We start from the raw sequence: 13,231 nt of genomic DNA, 5'->3' as shown, positions 1-13,231 counted from the left end.
TTCCCAAAGTTCCAGGTTGATGCCAATATTCTGCAGCAAAATATATATTTGATTACATGCAATGATTGTTCCCCAAAAGAGAAAATCAGTGGCACTGAGGCCTCAACATTCCCCCTTTTTAAGCTTATCAAATCCTGAAAAAAACAACAACCTGAAATGTTCAGCCCTGCCCTTTGCATTTTATAGCAAAGTCACTGTCACAAATCTCTTTATCATCAGTGGCTGGAAGAAAAAAGATATACAACGTGTGGTCGCAAAGCAGGTCCTTACCCGTATTATAATAATAATGTTATAATGTATGATAATAAGATGTAGAGGGGTTAGGAAGTCATAAAATGAGTAAGATGGACAAAGAATCAGCTGGGATGAGCCCATTAACTCATTATTATTATAATTGGGAGTTCCTGTACTTAATCCATCACGAGCTAATGAATATTATTTTTTAAAAATACTTAAGATAAAAACAGGAAGAAGATAAAAGAAGATAAAAACCAGAAACTTATTTTTCCTCTTTAAACGTAAGCACAAAGTCTAAGTTTAAAAATCAGAGGTTCATTTTTTAGTTCTCCCTAACTCACCTTTTATTGTCATCACTGTTAACACATCCATCATTTGAATTTTTATTTCAGCTTGTGCCTTAGTGCAAAGCTTTTACAACGGTCATCATAATATTAATAAAATAAATTCAGCTCTAGCATTTTGATTTGAAAGAGATTTCCTACTTTTAGCATCTCCTGGAAGTGCTAATGAACAGAAGTTTAGTAACTTTGAGGACCAGCATAGTTTTAAACCAAAGATACAAATGTGGATAAGAAAAAAAGGGGAAAAAAAGACTTTAGTTTAGATGTAATATAAGAACAACAGTATAACATAAACTTCCTCATTTGGTGTCTTCCAAATATCTTAGGACTGCAGCTACAGAATATTGTTAAGAATTCTGGGAATTGTATTCTACACATGTTTAAAAGCCATTGAGTTAGGAAAAGCTGGAATAATTAGGTAGCATAGATCTTGTAGCTCAAGCGAAGAAACCAGAAGCTTTTGAAATAACTGTTTTTCATGATGTTTTCACTCAGGAGAAATAGGCTTCATTTAAATGAAGCTTCATTTAAGCTAATGAGAACAAGTCTAAAAAAGCAATTTAAAAGCACTGTCTATTCTTTCTTAATAGTTGCATATTTGTAAGTCATCTCCCTAAGAACATGGAGGCTGTCTCATAACAATTTAAAGTTTTGATTTTGTGTGGGCTTCTGATTTGAGGTGACACCTGCATGAAGAAGGTTGTCTTCATGGAAACCTTTCTCCCATATCCCAAGATGTAGGCAATGAAGGGGAAAATAGATTGAGGTACCGTAGCTACAATTCCTTAATCCGTATATCAGATAATATGTTTAGGGACTTTCCTGGACCGTTTTATGAAAGTTTCCATTCATTGTTGAGCAGAATATAGAAATGGAAAATGGCCTACATTTTCTTGATATACCATTGGGGTCTTCTGTATACGTTTTCTTGTTAGGGAGCGGAAGCACACAGCTGGGCTATTTCTTGGTTTTTTCCCCAGTCATAATTGATGAACCTTTAATTATTACCTGAGTCCTTTCTGTCAAAAGTCTTACTGATCATATGAGACACATTTAAAACAACCAGGGATGCAGAACAGGGATCCAATTGGTGACGGAACATCAGGTTTACAGATCTAAGAAACTTGAAACAATTAATACTAAGCTTTATTATCCCATCCCCAACATGATCCATCTTTCATTTTCTGTATTCCTTTTAATTATCCCTTAGTCAACATGAATTCAAATAGACTTCTCGTTTTTAACACCGGTTGTAATAAATCAAGGGAACCTGAAGCTTATATTAGCATGATGGGACAGAAAACAGATCCTTTTCTCTAAAATGTCTTTTGACAAGAGGCAAGCTGAAATTGTAAAAAGGTTAGTTTTAGTTTTAATTTTGCTGTGTTTGGAAGAGTGAAAGACAGCCAGAAATGAATACACTTTCTGAATTGACTTTGTCTATTTTTTTACATTATTTTATTTGCTACTTTGGAAATTAAGTTCAATAAATTTAATTTGTGGAGGAATGTCAAATTTAATTTTGTTTTAATGTCTAAGGTTCATTGAATTACATTTGTAAGGAATAGAACTGACAAATCATATAATATTGTCCACTGAACATGCATTTGCTTTTTTGGAATAACGAGTAGAATAAGTATGATTCAAATTATGACAAATGTTCCAAGCTTCTCATTTTGAAATGTCAAATTAACAGTGTCTGTATGGACTATTTAACAATATTCTTAAAGTTGGGTGCTTTAATTATTGGCTGCTGAATAATATGCTAGGGGTTACATTGGAATTTACTAAAAGAGCTTAAAAATCAAGTTGTCCATTTTCACTTTAACAGCTTTAGTAATAAGAATAGTATTAATCATAACACTGTTAAAAGCAATAATCCAGTCTGATAATCATCATCTTTGCTGCTTTATTTTTGAAACATTGTGCATTTTTGTTTTCTAAGATTATTATAATTTGGAAAAACATTTTGTATCAAATAAACTTTCAGCAATAATTGGGATATTGTGTTATTATTTCCTGTGTGATTTACACATTAAAGTGTAGCCTTGTTTGGCATCAATATGGCTGTTAATCATCTTTATTTACTTTCCAGGGAAGAAAACTAAAAAAAAAGGCAACATTTGTCATCAATTTCACCTGTCTCACTTCAATATTCACAGATATCTTCTCCAGAAAATACAATAGAATAATTATATATTATTACGGAAGCCAAGTACTGGTCCTTCAGAGGCTTCAAGCATGTTACCCCTGAGGAAAAGGACAGGGACCTTGGAAGTGTTAGTTAGCAATAGCACTTAGGACTTATATACCACTTTGTAGTGCTTTACAGCCCTCTCTAAGTAGTTTACAGAGTCAGCATATTATCCCCAACAATCTGGGTCCTTATTTGATCAACCTCAGAAGGATGGGAGGCTGAGTCAACCTTGAGCAGGTGAGAATCGAACTGCTGGCAGTCAGTATTATTAGCCTGCAGTACTGCATTCTAACCACTGCGCCACCACGGCTCATCATGATTTAGAATTACACTCCTCTTAGCTGGAGGGACGCGGTGGCTCAGTGGGTTAGGACACTGAGCTTGTTGATCAGATGGTCGGCAGTTTGGCGGGTCGAATCCCGAGTGCCGCGTAACAGAGTGAGCGCCTGTTATTCGTCCCAGCTTCTGCCAACCTAGCAGTTCGAAAGCACGTAAAAAATGCAAGTAGAAAAATAGGGACCACTACGGTGGGAAGGTAACAGCGTTCTGTGCGCCTTTGGCGTCTAGTCATGCCGGCCACATGACCATGGAGATGTCCTCGGACAAACGCTGGCTCTTCGGCTTTGAAACGGAGATGAGCACCGGCCCCTAGAGTCGGAAACGACTAGCACGCACGTGCAGGGGAACCTTTACCTTTACCTTATAGCTGGTCAAGTTCTCCCAAGAGGTGAAATGCAACTGGGTCCACGCACTGCTTAATGCTTTTTTTGTGGGAAAGGGTGGTTTTACCTGCACTGGAAGAGGAAGTTACCTGCCTTCTGGAAAGGGCATAGTTGAACCAGGTAAGACTGAGCAATTCTGTCCAGTCTGCAATCTTGTTTGCTTAAATAAATAATAAAGTATATTTCAAAGGATTTAAAAGCCTCAAAGTGGAAGGTCAAAGTGGATGTCAGAGTGAGTGTGCCAATTGGAACACATCCAATATGTTCTAGAGGTTGTACACTGTACTAGAAGAGACGCCTATGGAGGGGAAGGCTCAATTATATTACCGTATATACCGGCATATAAGCCCATCCACAGATAAGCCAAACCCAAGTATCTTGGGACCTAAAATTCTTGATTTATCCATGAATGTATACAGTATATAAAAATAATGCCTTGGCTTAATCTGGCAGATTGTGTGATATTAGTGGGATTTACAAAGAATCAGCATCAGAATAGAGCTGGAAGGGACCATGGAGGTCTTCTAGTCCAGCCCCCTGCTCAAGCAGGGGTCCCTATATCATTTCAGACAAGTGGTTGTCCAGTCTCTTCTTAAAAACCTCGAGTGATGAAGCACTCACAATGTCTGAAGGCAAGCTATTCCACTGGTTAATTGTCCTCACTGTTATCAATATCAAGAGAAATGATATTTTCATTAGCACATTTGATCATTCACAAATTGTTACCAAAAGGATTCCAGATAAACCCCTCTGGGTATTTTTAGTTCTGTTTTCATTTAAGTTGGTATTTAACCCAGCGAAATAAAGAGAAAGTAAGAAAGTTCTGAATTGACCAGATTGTGTAATATCGTAAATCTTAAAACAGGTCTGACCATTGTCTGCCTGGTTGGGATTAGTCTCAACAATGCTGCTTTTTACTAGCACAATCCACCAGTGTGGGGGTGGAGAAGACACCAGGATTACTTTACTGTTGATGCGGTGTGAGAAGTTAATTTATTCTAATCAGCAGATCAGTTATAGCATACCTGATGGCTGTTTGCATGGGAAAATTCCTTCAAGGTATTTTTGCCATTCTTCCTCTCTGCTTTTAAATTTATGTTCCCAAATTCACACTGTGTATCTAATTACTCCTCCAGAACATCTGGGCTGGAAAGATGAATCACCAGAGTTGGTATAACAGAATTTAGTATGTGCATCCTTTCCCTCCCATAAACACAAATACTGTATGCTGGGTGAAAATCCATTTTACCTTTAATATCACTGCCAGGTTGAGTGATGTGGTGAATGTGAAAATTGTTCATAAAATATATACTTGAAACAGAATATTAAAAATGTACTTTGCATTTTCAGACCCCCCTCCAGGGTGCTTTCCATGTGTCAACCTTCTTCCACTGGGTTTTTAAAAAAATATTCTCTGTCTCTTGGATTCAAAAGTGGTATACAGTAATTTAACTGGAAAATAATTTATCCACACATATTTTTTTCTAGATAAGTGAATCTTGAGTGCTCACAACATCAAACAGGAGTTCACTGAAGATTTTTCTTTTCTGTACTGGCCTAGTTCCGTTTTTATGAAACTGACAGCATCTCGAAATTTGTAGTATTAATGTACCCCTTGCTGTAATAGTTACTGCATATATTCTTCCTGGTCTCCCAGAATGTCCTACAAAATACAAAACGATAACAATAGAGCGAGGATGATAAAGATCTCTATGACAATTCAAAACCATTTATGTTCACTTAAAAATAACAACAGAGACAGCCCTCTGTAGAATAGCATTTTGAGCTGGAAGAATATTTTTTCTTGGAAATGCTTAGATTAACATGCATTGAGAGCATTTAAAACCAGCAGGGTATATACTTTCTCTGGGAAAGAATTTCATAATGAAGATGCTCCTGATTTTGCAGTTGATATATAAGAATTTTGGAATGCTTTTACTCAATGTAAGTAACTTTTCCTTAGATGGACAGAATAGCTTGAAAACACAGCTCTGTTCCAAGAACGCCCAAAGGCATATTGTCTTCATTATTTGGATTATACAACTCAAGTATTAAGTAATGCTAAATAAAAAAATCATCAACAGGACAACTTGTGAAGCGATAGCATCATTCCCTCCAGCAACTTTAGTTTGAATAAATGGTAACCTGTTCAGTCTAAAAAGACTGGACAGCCATTTGTCTGAAATGGTACAGGGTTTCCTGCCTGAGCAGGTTGGACTAGACGACCTCTAAGATCCCTTCCAAATTATTATTATAAAACTTTTATTCATAAAACATGAAACTCAGTCTACTGAACACTCAAATTGACTGGCACTAATGGTTGACACGGGTTGCTGCCAGCATCCTAGGTATCAACCAGGTATCTTCTTAAAATGTTGTATTATTATTATTATTATTATTATTATTTTATTATTATTATTATTATTAATTATTATTATTATTATTATTTATTTTATTATTATTATGAATGAGGGTTGAAAGTGAATTGGACATGTTTACTGCTGAAAGACAGCTGAAAATTGAAGGGATTGGGTGGGATCGGTAGAACAGAGAAGTTACAAAGCTATTGCTACCTCTTTCTTTCTTTTGTTTTTATCTGAATAGATTTATAACTTGCTTTTCCACCAAAAATCTTTTTTTTTGTTTCCTTCTCAACCACATCACTGCTATTAGGGCTGGAAGAAAGGTGTGACAGTTTGTAACTCATCCATGTTAATGTCAAAGCTCCCACGTTTTGAAAATGCACTTCAGACAAAACAGAAAAAAAGACCCAGGTGGGGAAAAAAAAAACCCCACATACAAGGCAAAACAAAACGATTCCAAAACGTGAACACTGAAAGGAAAGCCGTTCAAAAGTGACAAGGGTGGGCGAGGGGACAAAAAAAACAAACCCGGGGCTTATGTGAAACGAGACACCCCTCGGGGACGAGAAGGGCAGGGGGCACGTGTGCACGGCAGAGGCTCTGCGTGTCTGCGTGTGTGTGTGTGAAGACAGACACACGTGCGTGCCTCACACAGCCGCCTGCCGCTCGGCCCTCCGCGTGCATAAAGCAACGCAAGCCCCACCACAGCGACACAACAGCCCCCAAATCACACACAACACGCCCCCCACCCTCCGCCTCAGGCGGGGCTCAGCCAGGCCGCGCGGGCTGCTTCCCCTCAGCGGCGGCGGCGGCGGCGGCGGCGCGAGGGAGGGCGGGGCGAGCTGACGCGCCAGGCCGCGGCGCTGTTGCTGCCGCCGGCCCAGTCGCACAATTATGAGAAGGAGCCACCAGGCCGCTCCAGCCCTCCTTGCCGCTGCCGCCGCTGCCGCCGCCGCTCTGGAGCCCCAGCCGGAGCCTGCCGCGAGCCGTGCCCGCTGCCTCGGCGGCCGCCCCCTCCGCAGCCTCCCGCCACGGCGGCGGCCTTCTGGCGTGGAGACGACGACGACGACGACGCCGCTCGCGCCCGGCCGCCCCGGCCTCGCGCCGCTGCCGGGCTCGGCGTCCATAGATGGAGACAGGCCCCGCCGCCGCCGGAGCCGAAGCCCGAACCGGAGCCGCCCGGCGTGAGCAGAGCCAGAGCCGCCGGCCACCAGACAGCCCCGACGCCGCCCGACGCCCCTGAGGAGGATGGTGAGGCCTCCAGGCCGGCCTCGATCCGCGGCAGCGGCGTTAGCAACCGGGCGGGGGCTGGGTGAAATCGAGGAGACCCGTGTTTGGGGTGGGGAACGTGGGAACGGCGCCTGGCGGTTGCCCAACTCGCTTCCTTCCCTTTCCCTCGGACTTCCCCGCCCCGCAGATTGGGCCCCATATGGGAACTGTAGTCCAGGAAGGGAGAGGTTGGCGGTGGGGGGAATCGCTGGGTGGGGGGGGGGAATGGGATGCACTGGGGTCTGTTAGCAGTTAAGGCAGCCTAAATGAATTCGTTTTGTTTTAAAACAAAATCTGTGTCTTAGTATAAGGCACCACTAAATAACAAACCTATTCAAAGTTGCTCCTTCCCTTGGAAAAAGAGCAGGGGAAAAGAGGTAGCAGCCCCCTTTCCCAAGGCATCAGGTCTCCCCTTGTCTTCTTTACTGCTTGAACTGGGCTTGGCAAGCTGTGCCAACCTTGCAAACTGGGTTACCTGCATAAAATAGGGTTTAATTTGCAATGTGTCGGTGTCTCCAGAGAATAGTCCTGGATGCCACCCGGTCCTGGGGTTGGGTGGCCACATGGGCAGAAGAACTGCTTCGGAGCTCTGGATGCCGGTCATGTTAGATTAGGTAGATGTGTGGTCTAATATATCCAGGTTTTTTCTGATGTCAACTATTCAGAAACCCCTTATTATTATTTTAAATAATAATGCAAAACACAACTTGGTCCTTGGTGTCAGAATCCATTTATATCATATTCATAAATGTATGTTTCAAACATTATTCCATGGATTCTGCCATCTCCCGAAGAGGAGAGAGCCTTGGGCTAACACTTAAGTTTTATTTTACGATAAGGTCCTCAAGGAATGCCTCTTAAAATAAACCTGGAAATTTCTTCTTGTATCTGTAAGGCAGGTTTGGCAGACGTTTGATTTTATTGGGATAGATGTCTGTACGGTTTCGTTGAAACAAAGCTTTGGATGTCCAGCAGAAACCTTTTTTTGGGGGGGACGGGACAAGGCTGAGAGTTGAGTTTCAGCACGTGTTCAGAACATTTTGTTGGGATCAAATTATGCTCAGTGAGGTTTGCTTATCCTGTGTGGAGCAAATTACAATAGGCTGGGTTCACACTCTTAAGTTCAGATGGAACAATTTGTATTACTGTTTGATGTGAAACATTTATCCGCCTTCTAGGCCTAATTTTCTAGACGGTCTGTTTAAAGAAATTACAGGATGCCTTGAATTCTTCTCACTTGAGGCCAGTGGGGTAGAATTCTCTCACTTCTTTGCATTTGGAAAAGTAGTGTAATCCCCATAAATGACAGTTTAATGATCTTTTCCGTCAAGGACTTTTACCCCTCCCCATGGGAAAGGAGTAAAGACTCACAGGCTGCATCCCAGAAAAGACTAAATGAGTTTTCTCCTGCCAAGTTCTTGAGTAACTGTCCAGCTTTGCAGTAGCATGTTTGAAAGTGTGGGTTTTCATGCTTTCCATGCCTGTAGGTTCTCATCTGAGGTGAACTTTGAAGAAGCAGAATCGGCTGGTTGATTGTAGGATCAGTTAACTGACCTGCCCTTTCAAATGTGTTCAAGCTAAGGCCATTTTCTAGGGCTTTCAAAAGTGTCCCATGTTCAGCTTCCTGCTGAAGGGAGCTTCAAAGGTATGGCTTAGTCCTGTTAGTGGGATGTGACTGGTTAAATTTGTTTGCTGTATGTATTTTTCAACTACTGTTATAACTGCCAACACCCACCTCTTACCCAATTTGATAGCTGAAACTTTTCATAAGCAAACTTTCCCACGTTAAGTAAATAATTTATCGTAAGAGACAGGAAGGATTATTTGAAGTGACTGTTAACCTTGCCTCTGTGTATTCTGTTGACTTTATAGTGGAGAGATTCATAAAAAAAAGACCACAGCTGAGTTTATCTCTTAACAGTATTTCTTATCCCTACAGAATACCTTGAATGTTTTGTTGAGAAGAATTGAAAGATAATCAGATTTAATTATCATATGCCTTTACCGGTTTCAAAATAACTAACTTGTATGGATTGGCAAGGGTGTCAAACTGCCAGCCCATGGGCCGGATGCGTCACGCGGAAGCCGCACCCATCCCATTGCTGAGCAAAACACTCCCGATATGTCACGCGACGTCACGTGATGTCGCGAATTTGACATGTCTGGATTAAAGGAATCATCAGAGCCTCCCAGTTCTAACACAAATACTCAGTTCTAGAATTCACCCAACAAGAAACTTTGAGAGCTTGTAGCATCCTGATAAAATCTTCAAATAACCCCATCAAACCTACCTAGTTAAAAGAGGTGCTGTAGAGAAAAAAATGCATCAACCCCTTCTTCATGCAGTTTAAGACATACAATACAATAGTGAAGATATATTTATTTCAGTTCTAGTAGCCCTGCAATCCTTTGAAAGAGGTACACGTCATTTTGAAAGCTATTAAAGGAATTGTAGAGTATTCTCAAAACGTGAAGATTCCACATGCCATTTAGATTTCCAAGTCATGCTAAGTCACAATGAGGTTTAATTTTGTTTGCCTTAATTTTTTGTGTGAAGTTAACTGTTGTGATTGGTAAACTTGGTTTAAGGTTGATGGTGCAAAATCAACCAGTAGTGGTTTATTCAGTAAATCCTTGTTAAGCAATCCTTGATTTGCAAAGTGGGGCAGAATAGACAGTGGAAATGTAAACAGGGCGAGGTAGTCTTCTGTCTAACGTGATCTGAACAAATTTTACTGGCACACCATTATTCTTTTTCCCTGGAGGTTCTTAAAATAAGCATGCTTAATAACAGACTATGTTGATTGCAGATATGAGATTTTATATTTTAAGGGAAAGCAAAAATGTTTAAGCTGAGCTTAAAGATAATTTTGGAAATAGTCACTTTTGGTTAATTATAGATCTCTATATATCTGTCAGAGCCTTGTTTTCCACAATTTAGAAAGAAGTGGCTGTGTTTTCTTGACCAAACCAAAAGTGATTTGCCATTCTCTTCAGTTTCTTTTTACTTTCCAGCTTAGCCTATACAAGTATTAACCAGAGTTATCTTTTTGAGTTGAAGCATGGTGGGCCAAGTACTGTCACTTCTTGAGATATGTGAACAAATTCTCCAGTTATTATTAATTCATATTTTTCCTGAGGCCCATTTGTTTCCCCGATGTTGAATGTTCAACACAATTCTGTGTTATAAAACCTTTATTTATTTATTTTTATTTTATTTTAATTCCATTTATATCCCGCCCTTCTCCGAAGACTCAGGGCGGCTTACAAGCTTAGCAGTAGCCTTCATTCTATGTATATGCCTGCTTATTAGGGCTTTCACACACACACCCCAGCGGCATTATTTGAGCTATATAAATATTCAGCATCTTTATGCTTCAGTTTAAGACGTTAGCAATATATGCTATTTTTATCTAGTCATTTTTTATTGGTACTTCATCAGTAAGTTTTGCAATATGAAAAATTGTGCTTAGAACCAACCTCTGAGGATTCAGAAAGATTCAGACATTAGGGTTGTGTTAAGTTGAATGCTACCATTCTTATCTTGAATAATGAAAGTTTTAAAAGAGAAATATGGGAATTTGTTTTCTTGAATATATCCTCAAATCTTAGTAGAGAAAAATTAGAGCTTGCCGATCAAGTACAATTACATATGTTAGTAAGTTCCATCCTGAGAAACATTATTTTATAACATCACTGCAGCTATTCCATAAATGCAGCTCCATCTGTAGAACTATGATTAATGCATCATTTGCGTAGATGATCAGAACAACTTCAAAGTTAGGTTATAAATATCAAGCAGCAGATCTTTTTCATTGTTTTTATAACTATTCTTTTGTGTAGAATAGTTGGTGTTGGGCTTCAAATAGCCAATTGCTTTAATTTCAGTTCTTAACAGTTTACATTGGGATAGTTCATTAAATTTTCTCTTTGGTGTGGCGGTGAGTCACCACTTGTTTATGTAAAGAAAAAAGTAATTACAAAGCATGTCGATTTTTGAAACAATCAACCAAACAAAGAATTAAACAGATACATTCTGAAGTGTCACATTCCTACATTTTCAGTGTTTGTTAATAGTTTCTAAACATTTCTACTAAAATAGTCAATAGATTTGGCAACTGCAATATGACTCAAAAGTGCTTCCCCCCCCCTTTGGTGAGTATAGAGCAGACATGTCAAACACAAGGCCCGGGGGCCGGATCCGGCCCACGAAGTGGTTTCATGCGGCCCGCGAAGCCATCCTGGAAACAGGGAGGGAACGGCCCCCACTGCCTTGGCCCTGGCCCAGAGACCCTCCTCCTGCCAGAGACCCCCAGATCTGTCCCACTCCTGCCCAGGCCCCCATAGGCGCCCTTGATGCCAACGATGTAGAGCTGGCCACGCCCACCCAGTAAGCCATGTGCACTCTAGCCACGCCCACCCAGTAGGCCACGCCCACCCTGGCCACACCCACCCGGTCCCTTGAGGGCAACCGCAATGCTGATGCGGCCCTCCATGAAATTGAGTCTGACACCCCTGGTATAGAGCATTATTATTTTGTATAGGCTTCAGAGTAGGCATTGTAGGATCTATATTTAACACTCCCAAATAATCTAAAATGTGCTTTCCTTTAAGTGGTTATGTTTGAATTGACTTTGAATGAGAATTGAATTGAAGTCATATTTTGCAGTTAGTTTACAAGTAGTTATTTTTGACAAGCCAAATAGATGTGACTTGTTTCACTATCTCCTTAATGTTATTCTGTCAGCAGCCATGAGTATTTGCATTCAGCAGTATGCAGAGTCAATACATACATACATGCAGTTAGAAGGGGAAGGTAATCAGTATGTGTCTGGGTGACCTAATCAAATAGATCCAAGCAGAGTAAGAAACTTTTTGCTGTAGAGAATTTTACATACAGCCCTTTGGTTTGTTCTCCGAGCTTGGCGATGTAGCTGCAAACATTTCATATCCATTGTGTGATGACATCACACAAAAAGGTATTTTAAAGGCCAGGTCTCTGACAGATGAGCACAATTCAAAGCATGCTAAAGATGCCCCACCCCCCAAATGGGGACAAAATGTTTGCAGCCAAATCGCCAAGCTCAGTGATCAAACCAACAGCCCGTCTACCATCCTGAGCTACTAATATTCAACACATTTCAAATCTGAATATGCCGTAATTTTGTAGTTTCTAATTACTTCGGCTGTTGAGTAAGAACTCCATTTTTCCTTCCTAATAATCTTTTTATCTATTAGTCAGACTCAAAGATTTAATAATGGAAGTTGGCAGTGAGACTGGGTTTTGCATATTTCCCAGAATCAGTTATTGTCTTTCAGATCAAATATCCTTGTTGAGCAACTCCTTTTGCAAGAGAGTTGAGCAGAGAGGAACATTTGATTAAAAGGGTAAAAAAAACACTCCAAGCAGTACAATTTTAAGAATTTTCAGTTTATAGCATAAGAAAAGGGCATAATTACAGCAAATCATCTACTTCAGACTAACTTAGCAGTTTCTAGTATGCAGTATTAAGAAGCTTTTTGTGTATTGCACATCGATACCACAGAGAAAAAAATTGCCCTGGCACATTTTTTTTAATGAATCAGCATGAAGCCATCCTTCTGTTCCAATTTCTGTTTTCCTTTATTTTCTCTTCCCAATTTTTACTCAAGAAGATTTTGAATAATAATAATAATAAACCTGCTGAGGCAAGAGGGACAGTAATTTTGCTTATTTGCTTTGATCCCAAGGATTGCTAATGCTTTTTGAATCAGCCCTTAGAGCTAAATGTTCCATTGATCTTTTCTTTTAGCAAAGGTTAAGAAGTTTACTCTGATGTTACTACAATCATATTCTGAGGTTTTTAGTAATCTGATCAGCACCACATCCTTTGTAGATTCCTCCTGCAGGGTTGTCACACCTAGCAGAAATACTGTAGTCCACGTTAATTCCCCCCCCCCCAAAGTTTTTCTCCCCTCTCCAATCCAGGCTTATGTGAGATAATTATAAATATACTTACGTACTTTGTATCTTTGCCTTAACTTGTGTAAATCTTGTGGGTTATAAGCACATTGGCTTTCTTATTGTTTGATTATATATGCCTTCCTGTAAGTTTAACT

At 40.1% G+C, this 13,231-nt stretch overlaps 1 protein-coding gene across 2 annotated transcripts in view; it reads left to right on the top strand.

The window, feature by feature from the left end:
• The first annotated feature begins 6,830 nt into the window (after positions 1-6,830).
• The window catches only part of TRPM7 (transient receptor potential cation channel subfamily M member 7), a 55,996-nt gene continuing 49,595 nt past the window's right edge, over positions 6,831-13,231 (top strand). The window contains exon 1 of one of the 2 annotated variants that reach the window (XM_081337681.1): positions 6,831-7,114. In XM_081337681.1, the coding sequence (XP_081193807.1) occupies positions 7,112-7,114 (3 nt within the window). In that variant the 5' untranslated portion in view covers positions 6,831-7,111. The remainder of the gene's footprint in view (positions 7,115-13,231) is intronic. The other variant, XM_081337682.1, reaches the window with a different exon arrangement.

Source organism: Vipera berus (assembly GCF_964194415.1).
Source record: "Vipera berus genome assembly, chromosome: 12".
Lineage (NCBI taxonomy): Eukaryota > Metazoa > Chordata > Lepidosauria > Squamata > Viperidae > Vipera > Vipera berus.
The sequence above is the reverse complement of the archived record's forward strand: the minus strand, read 5'-3'. Positions and strand labels throughout refer to the sequence as shown.